The sequence below is a fragment of the Jaculus jaculus genome, chromosome 10 (assembly GCF_020740685.1).
Source record: "Jaculus jaculus isolate mJacJac1 chromosome 10, mJacJac1.mat.Y.cur, whole genome shotgun sequence".
NCBI classification, from domain to species: Eukaryota; Metazoa; Chordata; class Mammalia; order Rodentia; family Dipodidae; genus Jaculus; species Jaculus jaculus.
The window spans coordinates 101,710,740-101,726,193 of NC_059111.1; the positions used below are offsets into that span (position 1 = coordinate 101,710,740).

General features: G+C 45.0%; 1 protein-coding gene across 1 annotated transcript; it reads left to right on the plus strand.

The window, feature by feature from the left end:
• Positions 1-290: 290 nt before the first annotated feature.
• On the plus strand, positions 291-11,920 carry Ndufb2 (NADH:ubiquinone oxidoreductase subunit B2). The gene is made up of 4 exons (XM_004661166.2): positions 291-429; positions 4,580-4,724; positions 6,454-6,551; positions 11,841-11,920. The coding sequence occupies exons 1-3, from the start codon at positions 332-334 to the stop codon at positions 6,526-6,528; spliced, it is 318 nt and encodes a 105-aa protein (XP_004661223.1). The 5' UTR covers positions 291-331; the 3' UTR covers positions 6,529-6,551; positions 11,841-11,920.
• Positions 11,921-15,454: the final 3,534 nt, after the last annotated feature.

A 15,454-nucleotide genomic window follows, 5' to 3' on the forward strand; every position in this document is an offset into this window, starting at 1 on the left:
ACACAGAGAGGCGGGTGCGCCTAGGAAAGCGGGCAGAACAAGCAGCGAGCTGAGTTAGCGCTGGCACAGAAAGAAAGAGCGGCACCTCGCAAGGCTGGGTCTCGAGACGTCCCCAGCATCCTTCCAGGAGCGGAGCACCGGGTTCCTATTGCGTCCGCACCCCAACCCCAGCCAAACAAGTGCCACGCCCACCGCTACAGCGGGCTGACCCGCTCGTGACCCTCGCGGCCCACCGTCGGCCTCGGGGCAGAGGTGGGTGGGGCCGTGACGCCACGGGGAGGGCCCTGGAAGTGACGCGTCAGAGGCGGGGCGGCCTAGCTAGGCGGTCGGCATGTCGTCTCTCACCCGTTTGGCGCCTGCGGCTCGCGTCGGAGCCCGTCTCTTCCGAGGCTGCCGCGCGAGGGCCGCTGGAGACGGGGGGGTTCGTCAGTAAGTGCCGGGCTAGGGGTGAGGGCTCAGCGGGTTGGAACGGAAAGCGCGGGTGTCCGAGACGCTGTCACCTTGAGGGAGGGCGCGTGCGCGTCCCCGCCTCTGCCCGGGGCATGCTGGGTCTTGTAGTCCAGACCTGAAGGCTTACGCTGCCCGCCGCACTAAGTCCTTGGGGGTGAATGTAGGCCAAGAGCGCTGCACCACGGGCAGGCGAGCGGAGAGACTAGGGCTTTGCCTAACAATCCTGGGCAGCCATAGATGGCTTTAAAGTAGGAAGGTAGTAAGTCTGACTGATGTTTGAAAAAGAAAAAAAACTGTTTTGGGACAAGGCCTCGTGTAGTCCAGGCTGATCTCGAACTCAATGTAGTTGAAATGGCCTTGACACTCTTGATCCTTCTGTTTCCACCTCCCTAGTGCTGGGATTACACACAGGCATGTGCCATCCACCACACCCGGTTAATGCAATGCTGGGACTTTGTGCACCCTATCCAGTGAACCACATCTCTAGCCCTGAAAAATAATTATTTTTGCAATTACGTGCGTTTTTGCTTTTATACTTGACGCCTAAAATTCTAGGTTGGAACACCAATTATTTCTGCAGATGTTGTTTCTTCCGCAATTTGTTGTCACTGAACCTGACTCGATGCCTTTTTTTTAATTTTTTTCTCGAGGTAGGGTCTCACTCTAGCCCAGGCTGACCTGGAATTCACTATGTAGTCATGGCAATCCTCCTACCTCTGCCTACCAAGTGTTGGGATTAAAGGCGTGGGCCACCATGCCTGGCTATGTTGTATTTTGTTGTTTTGACTGTTGGCTTGTTTTTTTCTCAGCAACTTTGATTTGTCAGATTTTTTTTTGAGATTGACATGCCCTTTTAAGGATGTTACCAATCCAAGATATCATTAAAAAACAAAATTTAGGAGTGTATCATTCCCCTTCCCCACCCCTAGGAAAGTACTCTTCCATTGCACTACATCTCAAGGGCTTGGCTTGGGTTTTTGGATTACAAAAGTTCAAAACACTTATACCTGAGGTTTGGCTTTTGATAACAAATTCTGGTTTCTTTCTCCATATTACCCACTCACCGTTTTTTTTTTTTTTTAATATTAGCACATAGTAAATATATATTTTTTTATTAGAGACAGAGAAGGGGAGAGAGATAATAGGAATAAATGGGCACGTCAGGGCCTCTGGCCACTGCAAATAAACTCCCATGTGCCACTATATGCATTTGGCTTACGTGGGACCTGAAGAATTGAACTTGGGTCCTTGGGCTCTGCAGGCAAGTACCTTAACTACTGGGCTATCTCTCCAGTCTGTCCCAGGCTTTAAAAATTCTTTCATTTTTTTTATATTTTATATTTGGAATTTTCCCTTGGTGGATTTCTTTCTTTTATGTTTGGTAAGTAATGTTCAAAAAAAGACTTTACAATTTTATTTCATTTAGCACCCACCTTCCCTTTTTTTTTTTTTTTCCTCTCTCTTCTCATACCCTCCTTTCCTTCCTTCCTGGCACATAGTGGGCAGGTGAGGTGGCTCACTGGATAGAGCATTTGTTAGGCAAGAGTGAGCTCCTGAGGTGGGAACACTAAACTCGGTGTAAAGCCAGAGAGCTTGGGCCAGCTAGCCTGGTGAGAACTGACACCGGAAGTTGTCCTTTGACCCTCCACATGTATGTGTACTCACACATTATATGCACAAGCATACCAACAAGAGGAAGGTTTACCAGGGTATCCAGCTTGCCACAGTGCATTTAACCTGGCTTGCAGCACACTGGTCATTTATGTGGTTGTTGAGATTTTACATTTCTTTATCAAAATTGTGTGGTTTATTTTCTTTCTTAAATTGTCCTCTTATCTGCATTCAAAAATTTCTGCCTTGGCCTGAGGGTTAGCTCAGTAGGTAGAGAACTTGCCTATCCTGGGTTTGATTCACAGCACCTTGTAAATCAGGTATGATGGTGGACACCTATACTGTAAGTACTTGGGAGGTGGAGGAAGAATGATCAAGTTAAAGTTAGCTACATGGCCACTTTGAGGCCACTCTGGGCTACATAAGACTCTGTCTCAAAAAAAGAATTCAGGAATGGAAAGATGGCTTAGCCGTTAAGGTGCTTGCCTGCAAAGCCAAAGGACCCAGGTTGCATGCTCCAGGACCCATGTGAGCCAGATGCACAAGGTGGTGCATGCATCTGGAGTTCATTTGCATCAGCTGGAGGCAATAGTGTGCCCATTCTCTCTCTCATTTTTCTCTCTTCTGCCTCTTACTCTCTCAAATAAATAAAAATAAAATACATTAAGAAAGAAAATTCAGGTCATAGTTAAAATGTTACTCTAGTAGTAATGAAATATGGAGAGTTGCCAAGATGTGATTGAACTATAATCCTAGCATTAATTGAAGCTCACTTATATGAATTTTACTGATTTTCTCACCCATAAACCTAAAGGCTTAAGGCAATCAAAGAAGAAATCTAGCATGGCTTGTTTATGTAACACAATGTGGCTTGCACAGAGACATCCTGAGTAGTCACATGAACACATTACAAGAAGGTTATGCTGTATTCTTCACGTTGTAAGCAGTCATGCTAGTAGAGCTTTTGAAAAAAATCTTTTCTTTTTATTGACAACTTCCATAATTGTAAACAATATCCCATGGTAATTCCTTTCCCTCCCCCCCACTTTCCCCTGTGAAACTCCACACTCCATCATATCCCCTCCCCCCTCAGTCTCTCTTTTATTTTGATTCATCATCTTTTCCTCCTATTATGATGGTCTTGTATGGGTAGTGTCAGGCACTGTGAAGTCATGGATATCCAGGCCATTTTGCGTCTGGAGGAGCATGTTGTAAGGAATTCTACCCTTCCTTTGGCTCTTACATTCTTTCCACCACTTTTTCTGCAGTGGACCCTGAGCCTTGGAAGGTGTGATAGAGATATTCACTGCTGAGCACTCCTCTGTCACTTCTTCTCAGCACCATAGTGCCTTCGAGTCCATCTGAAAAGAGAAGCTTCTCTAACCAAAAGTGAGAGTAGCATTAATATATGGGTATAAACAATAAGAAAAGTGCTTATTGGGCAGTGTGGTGAGAGCATAGTATATTCATTTAGCCAGACACTAGCAGACATTACACTCCTAGGGCTCATGGCTACCTTGTTGTAGGTTTTCAGTATCAGGGATGTATTCCCTCCCATGGAGCAGGCCTCTAGTCCAATTAGAGAGTGGTTGGTTTCCCCCATAACAGACATGCCACTATTGCATCCATTGGCTCAGTTGGTCTGGCTGGCCAAATTTAAGGCTTGCAGCGTCCTCTGTTGAGTATCTTCACTGGTGATTTCTTTCTTTCCCATTGAACTGTATGCAGTGTTAACTTTTTCCAGCTTTTTATCAGTTGGTCTACATGGAGGTTTTCAGCTCAGCTCCAGCAGGATTTCTCAGTGACCTTGCAGCCCAAGTATGTGGAGTTTTCAGCAGTAGAGTTTGTTGCAGTCAGGTTTACATTACTGGCAGAAAACACCTGACCAAGAACTGCTTGTGTGTGGGTGGGTTATTTTGTCTATGGGCTCAAAGAGACGCTCCATGATGGGAGGGAAAAACCATGGCATGAGCAGAGGGTTGACAACAGGAACAGAAGAGTGTGCCAAACACTGGCAAGGACAAACTGGCTATAATACCCATAAGCTTGCCCCCAACAATACACTGCCTCCAGGAGGTGTTAGTTCCCAAATCTCCATCAGCTGTGACCCTAGCATTCAGAACACCTACGTTTATGGGGGCACCTGAATCAAACCACCACAGGGTCTTACCAAAATAATTCTTATTTGGGGACCTACTTGAAGTTCACAGTTCTTTAACCAAAGCTTTTGGGGTAGCACCCTAATTATGAATATTTCTGGTAAAAAAATTGAACCTGGGCTGTCAGGATTTGCAAGTAGGTGTCTTTATTCACTGAGTCATCTGTTCAGCCACAGGCCAGGTTTTCTGCCTCACATGTTTAAAGTGAGCTAAATGAAAAGTGAGTTTGGCAGAGGAGATGTGAACCTTTGCTTTCCGTATTTGGGTGGAGGGGTGGAGAAACACCAGCTTTAGTTTTGAGGCTGGCGTCCTTCTATGAAAATGCAGTGAGCCGTTTCCTATATTGTTCTGTCTCCTAGTGCCGGCAGAGGTGTGCATATTGGGCCCCGGTACAGAGAGTTTCCCCAGCTGACCAAATCCCAGGTGATCCAGGCTGAGTTCTTTAGCTCACTCATGTGGTTCTGGATCCTCTGGCGCTTTTGGCACGACTCAGATGCTGTGCTGGTAAGTGCAGGAGAATGGTTCTAGTTCTGTTTTGATTGCTTTTTTTTGAAATTTTTTATTTTTTTGGTATTATACTGCCATATTGCCATGCATGTTGCTTAATGAAACTTGGTACCCTTGGGCCTGTTTTACATGGTGATGTGCATCATCTGTGGGGCCTATGACTCAAAATTGCTGTTTGATTGCCATTTGTGGAAGGAACACTAGAAATGGATTCTTTTATCTTCTAATTGGTAGGTTAACTTTACATTGATTGGAAAATTAAATTTTACGCTTTTTTTTCCCCCTTAACCCAAGAGATAGGGTCTTTTATAGTCTAGGTTGGCCTCAGGTTTAGCCTGACTTGACTTTCAAGTCGTGATCCTCCTGCCAAGTGCTGGGATTATAGGCATGCACCATCATTCCTCTTTTTTCTCTTCTCTTATTTCTTTCTTTCTTTTTTTTTTTTTTTTTTGAGGTAGGATTTCAGGGTCAGCTCAGACTATCCTGGAATTCACTATGTAGTCTCAGAGTGGCCTTGAACTCACAGCTGAGATTAAGGGTATGTGCCTTTTAATAACGAACATCCACTAGTCTGTCCAGAGGCCCGGGCCAACTAGGTTTGGGTAGCATGGATGTAAGTTAATTTGTTTGAGGAGGGGTTATTGGTGACTTTCTAGCATGTCATTAGCCTCCGCTGAATGCTTATCACATTCATGTAGATTCTGTTTTCTGGGAACCTGTGCCTTTACGGCATGGAATTCTGGGGATTGTGGTGTACTTAGCTCAGTGGTTGAGCATGTTCCATAAAAGAGTGAGTCCTTAAAAGGCCTGGCATGGTGGTGCACCCCTTTAATCCCAGCACTGGGGAGGCAGAGAGAGGATTGTTGTTAGTTCAAGGCCAGCCTAGGATTGCAGAGTGAATTCTAGGTCAGCCTGGGTTAGAGTGAGACCCTATCTTGAAAAAAGTACCAGAAAAAAAAAAGGTATTAAAATTTGTGTTTGCGGATCTAGGGCATTTTGAATTTTAGTGAACTTGTTTTCAGGATAGGAAAAAAAGGAATCTTCAGTTTAGAAGCATCAGGTTGTTTATTCTCACTTGTCTTAGAGATCTTCTCTGCTCTTGTCCCTTAGGAAGGAGGCTGCTGGGTAACTGAAGTGGCAGCCCCCGTCCTGGTCAGACTGTCCATATTCCAATGTAGGTCAGATGACAGGAGTATTGGGTTGTCGGTAGATGGTGCAGCCAGATGAGGCTAGTCAGGATCGAAGGCACCAGTTCCAACTGGGGCTCCCAAATCTCACATCAAGAATGACAAGGGGCCGGACATAGTGGCACACACCTTTAATCCCAGCACTCGGGAGGCAAAGGTAGGTGGATCGCTGTGAGTTCAAGGCCAGCCTGAGACTACATAGTGAGTTCCAGGATAACTTGGACTAGAGGGAGACCCTACCTTGAAAAACAAAACCAAAAACAAAAAGAATGACAAGGGAGTTTGAAACATTTAAACTTTCTCCAGAACTGCATGATGTCACTGTGGTGTGAACTGTATTTGAAATCTGTTGCCTTTACTCCCCCTCCCCCATCTCCATTACAAACACAGTTTGTTCTTGTCCGAGGTCAAGTGCTTGTGCATGTGGTAATTAGCCTTATTTGTCACTGTGTTTTTCTGAGATTTCTTTTGGAATTTATGTAGTTGCATTTATTAATATAGATTCTTGACTTTCCCCCTTTTTGAATGGTTGTCACCAGGGTCACTTTACATATCCAGATCCTTCCAAGTGGACAGATGAAGAACTAGGCATCCCTCCCGACGATGAGGACTGAAGTGTAAACTTATCCCTTTACAAGTAGGTATACCCTAGAGTCTTGTTTTAAATTCTGATTTGAACATAAACATTTGTTTTGATACCATTTAAAAGATACTTTTCAACTGGGCGTGGTGGTGCACACCTTTAATCCCAGTACTAGGGAGGCAGAGGTAGGAGGATTGCCGTGAGTTTGAGGCCACCCTGAGTCTCCATAGTGAATTTCAGGTCAGCCTGGGCTATAGTGAGACCCTACCTTGAAAAACCAAAAAAAAAAAAAATTTTTTTTTCAGGGGGCTGAAGAGATTGCTTAGTGGTTAAGGTACTTGCATGCAAAGCCTAAGGACCCAGGTTTAATTCCTACTACCATTTACACTAGATGCTCTCAAGTAATTAAAAAAAAAGTTTGTTTAGCCGGGCGTGGTGGCGCACGCCTTTAATCCCAGCACTCGGGAGGCAGAGGTAGAAGGATTGCCATGAGTTCGAGGCCACCCTGAGACTCCATAGTGAATTCCAGGTCAGCCTGGGTTAGAGTGAGACCCTACCTCGAAAAACCAAAAAAAAAAAGTTTGTTTGTTTATTTGAGAGAGAAGCAGAGAGTGAGAGAGAGAGAAAGAGAGAAAGAATGGGTGCACCAGGGCCTCCAGCTGCTGCAAATGAACTCCAAATGCATGCTCCACCTTGTGCATCTGGCTTATGTGGGTCCTGAGGAATTGAACCTAGGTCCTGTAGCTTTGCAGGCAAGGGCTTTAACTGCTGAACTATCTCCCCAACCATAATAATTATTTTTTTTTTTTTGGTGGATTTTCATATTCACAGGGATTCTCCTACCTCTGCCTAAGTGTGGGGATTAAAGGCATACTCCACTATGCCCAGCTAAATCAATAATATTTAAATATAAATATATATATTTTAAAGATAGGAAGATGGGGCTGGAGAGATGGCTTACCGGTTAAACGCTTGCCTGTGAAGCCTAAGGACCTAGGTTCAAGGCTCCATTCCCCAGGACCCACGTTAGCCAGGTGCACAAGGGGGCGCACATGTCTGGAGTTCATTTGCAGTGGCTGGAAGCCCTGGAGTGCCCATTTTCTCTCTCTTTCTCCCCCCCCCCCTTTCTCTGTCTGTTACTCTCAAGTAAATAAATAGAAATGACAATTTTTTTTTTTTTTTTAAGATAGGAAGATGGCCATATCTGGTAGCACAAGCTTTTTTTTTTTTTTTTGGTTTTTCAAGGTAGGGTTTCACTCTAACTCAGGCTGACCTGGAATTCACTGTATAGTGGCCTTGAGCTACCTCTGCCTCCCAAGTGCTGGGATTAAAGGCATGTGCCACCATGCTGGTTTTTTGTTTTGTTCTTTAAAATTTATTTAGAGAGAGAGAAAGAGGCGTGTTGGGGGGATGGGTACTCTTGGGCCTTCAGCTGCTGCAAGCAGAACTACAGATTCATCTGGCTTACATGGGTCCTGGGGAATCAAACTTGGGTCCTTTGGCTTTTTAGACAAGTGCCTTAACTGCTGCGCCATCTCCCCAGCCTTAAAAAGTATTTTTTAAACTCAGTAGCAGAGGCCAGTAAGGGGAAGAGAAAGGACAGGAGGAGGGTACTTCATATGTTAGTATTGTATATAAGTAAGTAGAATGATTGAGATGGGGAGGGGATATGATAGAGAATGGAATTTCAAGGGGGAAAGTGGGGAGGGGGAGAGGGAAGCTATTACCATGGGATATTTTTTATAATCATGGAAAATGTTAATAAGAATTGAGAAAAAAAAAACAACTTTGAAATAAATAGAATGCCAAAGGAAAAAGAAAGTATTTTTTAGTATCTTTATTTATTAGAGAGTGAGAGAGTGAGAATAGGCATGCCAGGGCCTCTTGCCTCAGCCAATGAGCTCCAGACGCGTGCGCCACTTTGTGCATCTGGTTTACATGGGTATTGGGGCATCAAACGTGGGCCGCAGGCTTTGCAGGCAAGTACTTTTAACTGCTGAGCTCTCTCTGCAGCCCCTAATTTTATATCTTTAGTGCTCATGAAGAAACTGCATATTCAAATAGCATGATGCTCAACCAACCACATTTGTCTAATTTCTTGCTGAGTGTTTGCAAATTTCTTGGCCTACTTCTCCTTTGGTGTCATCTTCCTTTTTATCATATATTGTATGAAATTAGTTTTTCATGTTATGTTTTAATTTTAGAGTCCTATTCATCTATTGATTAAAGACCAGTTCTGGCCAGGGGTGGTGGCACACGCCTTTAATCCTAGCACTTGGGAGGCAGAGGTAGGAGGGTCTTCTGGGCTAGTCTGGGACTACATAGTGTGTTCCAGATCAGCCTGGGTTAGAGGAGACCCTACCTTAAAAGAAACAAAAAACAGAACAAAACAGTCTAATGCTTCACATTCAGTTCCCAGCCCAATAACAAAACTAGTTTTTTTTTAAATTTTTATTTATTTATTTGAGAGTGACAGACACAGAGAGAAAGACAGAGGGAGAGAGAGAGAATGGGTGCGCCAGGGCTTCCAGCCTCTGCAAACGAACTCCAGACGCGTGCGCCCCCTTGTGCATCTGGCTAACGTGGGACCTGGGGAACCGAGCCTCGAACCGGGGTCCTTAGGCTTCACAGGCAAGCGCTTAACCGCTAAGCCATCTCTCCAGCCTCAAAACTAGTTTTGTATTGGGTACAGGAAGATAGTGGTGAAGATGGATAGATAGGGAGCTAATTTATGGTATGTAGCTGCAAAAATTGTGTTTAAATGGGAAGATACAGTATGTGAGAAGGTTACTGTGAAAATTACCTGTAGGGAAATGGCCTCTTTTTTTTTTTAATATTTTGTTTATTTGAGAAACAGGCAGATAGAAAATGGGTGTGCCAGGGCCTCTAGCTACTGCACACAAGCTCCAGACACATGCGTCCCCTTGTGCATCTGCTTATGTGGGTCCTGGGGAACCTAACCTGGGTCCTTAGGCTTTGCAGCAAGGGCCTTAACTGCTAAGCCATCCCTCCAGTGTTGGGAAACTGCTTCTTTAAGCAACAGAGGATAAAGCCTTTCTATTTTCCAGGTCAGGGAGTGAAGAATTTTTTTTCTTTCAAAGGAGAATTAGGAAGATTCTCTTTCAGTACAGCAGCACTGAGCTACATTCCCTACCCTAATGTGTTTTATTTTATTTTATTTTATTTATTTATTTATTTATTTATTTATTTATTTGAGAGCGACAGACACAGAGAGAAAGACAGATAGAGGGAGAGAGAGAGAATGGGCGCGCCAGGGCTTCCAGCCTCTGCAAACGAACTCCAGACGCGTGCGCCCCCTTGTGCATCTGGCTAACGTGGGACCTGGGGAACCGAGCCTCGAACCAGGGTCCTTAGGCGTCACAGGCAAGCGCTTAACCGCTAAGCCATCTCTCCAGCCCCCTAATGTGTTTTAATTAACCACTGCACTTTAATAATCACCATGATTCAGAATGTCTTGAAAATTATTTTAAAATAGGAAGCATTGAATGATAGTTCTATCCCTATTAAATCATACTGTTAATATTATCTTAATAATTTTAATTAAATGTAACACATTAGCATAAAAATTACAGTAGCTTTTGGGGCTATAGGGAGGTAAGGGGAGGGATAAAATGTTGCCACAGGGCAGGTAGGCAGGGGACAAGCTGTTCCAGCTGATTTATTTATTTACTTTTGTTTATTTGAGAAAAAGAGAATTGGTGCACTAGGGCCTTTAGCCACTGCAGACAAACTCCAGACGCTTTTGCCACCTTATGCACCTGGCTTTATGTGGGTACTGGGCAATCAAACCCAGGTCCTTAGGTTTTGTAGGACAGTGCCTTTGCTGCAGAGCCATCTCTTCAGCCCTGATTTTAACTTTTTATTGACAGCATCCATAATTACAGATAATAAGCCATGATAATTCCTTCTTCCACTCCCTTTCTCTTAATCTCAAATCCATCTTCCATCTAATCCCTTCCCCCTTTCAATTAGTCTCTCTTTAATTTTGATGCCATTTTCTTTTTCTCCTATTATGAAAGTCTTGTGTAGGTAGCAGCAGGCACTGTGAGGTCATGGCTATCCAGGGCATTTTGTGTCTGGAAGATTGCATTGTAAGCACCCTTCCCTTTTTTTTGGCTCTTACATTCTTTCTTCTTCTTCTTCTTTTTTTTTTTGGTTTTCCAAGGTAAGGGTCTCAGTCTAGGCCAGGCTGGCCTGGAATTCACTATGAAGTTTCAGGGAGGCCTGGAACACGTGGCGATCCTCCTACCTCTGTCTCCGAGTGCTGGGATTAAGGATGAATGCCACCATGCCCGGCTTTCGTACATTCTTTCCGCCACCTCTTCCACAATGGACCCTGAGCCTTGGAAGGTGTGATAGAGATGTCTCGGGTGTGAACATTCCACTATCACTTCTTAGTTCTATGGTGACTTTTGAGTCAGCCCAGTGTTCATCACCATGTGAGAAGAGAAGCTTCTTTAACCAAAGTGACAGTAACATTAATATATGGGTATAAGCCTTAAAAAAAGGTTCACAGGGCAGTTTGGTGGGCATAATATGTGCATTTAGCCACGCAGCAAACAGCGGGCATTACTTCCCTAGGATTCATGACCTCCTTAGCCATAGGCTTTTGACTAGGTTTTCAGTACCAGGTGTGTATTTCCTACCATGGAGCAGGCCTCTAGTCCAACTCGAGAGTGGTTGATTTCCCTCTAACAAATATGCCTCTATTGTACCACTTGGCACGTTTGGCCTAGCTGGCCTGTCATAAGGCTTGCAAGATTCACTGCTGTTTACCACCATTGACTTCTCTCTCCCCTAGGGCTGTATGCAGTGTAGCTTTTTCCAGGTTTCTGGCCAGCTGATTTTTTCTCTGACTGTCTTTGGACAGTAAGGCATCAGACCTTAGCAGTCTCCTGTGCCTGGGCATTAGCATGGCTGACAACAATAATCTCTTCCTGTTTCCACAAGTTCCACAGTATTTCCCACAAGTTCCCCAAGATTTCCTGCCACATGCATTATATTGTCTTAATAACTAGAGAAGAAGAGTAGTCTGTCTGCCTTTTTCACAAGGTTACACAAGCAGTGCTTAAGAAATGCTTGAGTAATTAGATAAACCAAATTATGGATTTGGGTTAGTAAAGATGAAAGTTCTGGCTGGGCGTGGTGGCGCACACCTGTAATCCCAGCACTTGGGCGGCAGAGGTAGGGAGATCGCCATGAGTGCAAGACCAGCTTGGGGCTACAGGTGAGTTCCAGGTCAGCCTGGGCTAGAGTGAGACCCTGCCTTGGAGAGTGGGAGGAGATCAACTTGCTAAAGCATTTTGTTTTGTTTTCCTACAGGAGCAAGGTGAGGAATTTCAAGCAATTACGGACATCATATTGTACATTGAAGTTGTAAATTAAAGTGGTTTGGCCAAGTATGAGGAACTGGGTTATATTATTTCTGATAACCAGATGTATTTCCTGTGCTCCAGCTGTGTGCCGGGCTAAGTGGATTGTGCTCTCACCTGACCCTTTTGGATACCACCTGACACAGAGTGACGTTAGCTCTGATTACCACTGAGGCTGTTGAGGAGCAGAGCTACATATTTGCTACTTGCTTACATCACACATTGGGATGTAGTGAGGTTAGGTCTGACTCCAGAGTTTGCATAATTACAGTGTTACACTGTCTCCTCCTTAGCTCATATTGTAGTGACCTGTGACCATTTATCCACTGCTGCTGTATTCTTGCCTGACTATACCAAGTTGAGGAGTTAGTAGAGTCCACCACTTATCAGTTACTTTCTCGTTGCTGGGACAGAATTCCTGGTCAGAAGCCGCTTAGGGAAGGAAGGAGTTTATTTGGCTTATAGTTCCGGAGGCTAGAGTCCATCATGGCGGGAAAAGTGTGGCTGCAGCAGGAAATTAGCTAGCATCCCATCAGCAGGGAAGAAGTAGAGAATGAGAGCAGCAAGTGCAGCTAGGCTTGAAAACCTCAAGGCCTGTCCCAGTGACTTGCTTTAACGAGACATTTCTTTCTCTCTTGTGTTCTCAGGGTGGCCTCGAACTCACAGTGATCCTACCTTTGCCTCCTGAGTGCTAGATTAAAGGTGTGCGCGCCACCACGCCTGGCTTTTCACTAGACATTTCTTAGGAGGAAAGGGAGACAAGAATAAGACAGTATTTTTCCCTTTTTCTACAATTTGTTGCAGAATACCTTGAAATTTGTGTAACATCACAACAGAGAAGACAGGACAAAATTCTCCATCTTCAGATAAAGATAACTTGATATAAGATGGCTTGATGACTTACCCAGAAGCAAAACGTAATTTTCTTGACTGAGGTGGTTTGAGTGTAACGTGTTTCTCATGATTGAGCCTCATACTTAGTCCACAGCTGGTAGAGCCTTTGGGAGACGGAGCCTTGCTGGGCGTGGGCGTGTTACTGAGGATGCGCTTTGGGATTTTCATAGCCCACCCCTCTTTCTGGTGCTAGTCAGCTCACTCTTGGCACTTTCTCCCTGTTGATGTGGAAAGCAGGCCTGGTAGTCTGCTCATGCCATGCTTCCCTGCCGTGATGGAAACTTGCCCGCAAATCCTAAGCCATAGTCAACCCTTTTCTTCCATAAGCTGCTTCTGGCCAAGTGTTTTGTTCCAACAGTGAGAAGATTGTACCACCTGCTACATTAGCCAGGTTTTTGCCCATCAAGACATTGGAATAGTATCATGGTTGATAGAAGGGTGTGGGGGTACATGCCTATAATCCCAGCACTGAATGCTAGGGCAAAATGATCATGAGTTAGAGGTCAGCTGGTCCACAGAGAATTTGAGGTAAGTGTGAACTACATAGTGGCACTGTGGCTCAAAAAGCAAAGCAGGAAGCCAGGTGTGGTGGCGCATGCCTTTAATCCCAGCCCTTGGGAGGCAGAGGTAGGAAGATTGCTGTGAGTTCGAGGCCACCCTGAGACTATGTAGTGAATTCCGGGTCAGCCTGAGCTAGAGTGAGACCCTACCTTGAAAAACCCACCCACACACAAAAAATCTAGCTGGGCCCAATGGCACACACCTTTAAGACCAGCACTCCGGAGACAGTGACGGGAGGATCGCTGTGAGTTCAAGGCCAGCCAGAACTACAGAGTGAGTCCAGGTCAGCCTGGGCTGGAGTGAGACCCCACCTTGAAATAAAAAAAAAACAAGGCCAGGCGTGATGGCACACACTTTTAATCCCAGCACTTGGGAAGCAGAGGTAGGAGGACCGTCCTGAGTTCAAGGCCACTCTGAGACTACATAGTGAATTTCAGGTCAGGCTGGGCTGGAGTGAGACCCTACCTTGAAAAACTAAAATAAAAAAGCAAAGTAGGGCTGGAGAGATTGCTCAGTGGTTAAGGCATTTGCCTGCAAAGCCCAACGACCCAGGTTTGATTCCCCAGTACCCACATAAAGTCAGACTCAAAGTGGCACATGTATCTGGAGTTCACTTGCAGTGGCTAGAGACCCTGGCACATCCATTCTGCCTGCCTCTTCTTTCTTTCTCCGTGCAAATAAGTAAAAAGAAATTTCTAAAAACATTTTTTATAAAAAGGCAAGTGTGTTGGAGAGATGGCTTAGCACTTAAGATGTTGGCCTGTGAAGCCAAAGGACTGAGGCTTGATTTCCCAGGACCCATGTAAGTCAGATGCACAAGATGGTGCATGTGTGTGGAGTTTGTTTGCAGTGGCTGAATGCCCTGGTGCATTCTCTTTCTCTCAAATAATATATATATTTTTTAAAGGCAAAGCAAGCCAAATAGGCAAAGATTCTGAGAGCTTTAGGGAGGATCTAAAGGTGGCTAAGTATGTAATCACAAGAGAGATTGATAGGAAGGAAATCCATTGTACAATGTGCTGGAGATGAATGAGCTAGGTGTATTGTTCCTTTTGGTGGTCAGGGAAGGCAGTTGAATTTGGAAAAGTAGGGTCTGGAGCAAGAGTCCTTTAGAGACAAGGAATCTCAATGTCTACGATGAAATCAGGTTTCCATCTAATTTAAGATTTATTTATCTTTATGTATTTATTAGAGATGGAGACAGAGAATGGTCATGCCAGGCCCTCTAGCCACTGCAGATGAACTCCAGATACATGTGCCACCATGTGCATCTGGCTTATGTGGGACCTGGAGACTCCAATCTGGGTCCTTAGGCTTCACAGGCATGTGCCTTAACCACTAAACCATCTCTCTGGCACAGTTCAATATGGCTGTACCAAGTGAGGAGAGGGTGGGACCAGGTGGAAGTAGGTAATGGTTGTGGGTGTATATTTTCTTTTAAATATTTTTTTTATTTTTATTTGCAAGCAGAGAGCGAGATAGGAGACAGAGAGAGAGAATGGGTGTGCCAGGGCCTGTAGCCACTGCAAACGAACTTCAGACGCATGTGCCCCTTGTCTATCTGGCTTACTTGGGTCCTGGGGAACCGAACCTGGGCCCTTTGGCTTCGCAGGCAAAGCCTTACTACTACACCATTTCTCCAGCCCAGGTGTATATTTTCTATGAAATGTCTTGAGCAGCCACTGGCAGGGTTCAAGCTGCAGTGTGGTGTATGAATTCCTAGTAGTATGTCTGTTTCCACTTCCCCTTCTCTTCATTCTCCAGAGGGCACCTTGGCAGCAGCAGATGAAGGAGGGGAACACTGACCCTCCCTCACTGGTGGTCCTCACAGTCCCATGCCTGCAGCACTATAGGCACTTCCCTGGTGCTTGTGTTAACATCTGTGTGAGTGAGCCATCCCAGCCAACAGACTTAGCTCATGCTGACCTGGAACTCACTATGGAGTCTCAGGGTGGCCTCGAACTCACGGCGATCCTCCTACCTCTGCCTCCCGAGTGCTGGGATTAAAGGTGTGCGCCACCACGCCCGGCTTTTCTTTGTTTTGTTTTGTTTTTTGAAGTAGGGTCTCACTCTAGCCCAGGCTGACTTGGAACTCACTCTGTAGTCCCA

Bases quoted from the DNA above. Each gene is read 5' to 3' on its own strand.
- Ndufb2 (XM_004661166.2), top strand. From the start codon at position 332: ATGTCGTCTCTCACCCGTTTGGCGCCTGCGGCTCGCGTCGGAGCCCGT. The intron at 430-4,579 runs GTAAGTGCCGGG...TCTGTCTCCTAG, and splicing joins GGAGACGGGGGGGTTCGTCA to TGCCGGCAGAGGTGTGCATA. The intron at 4,725-6,453 runs GTAAGTGCAGGA...GGTTGTCACCAG, and splicing joins ACGACTCAGATGCTGTGCTG to GGTCACTTTACATATCCAGA.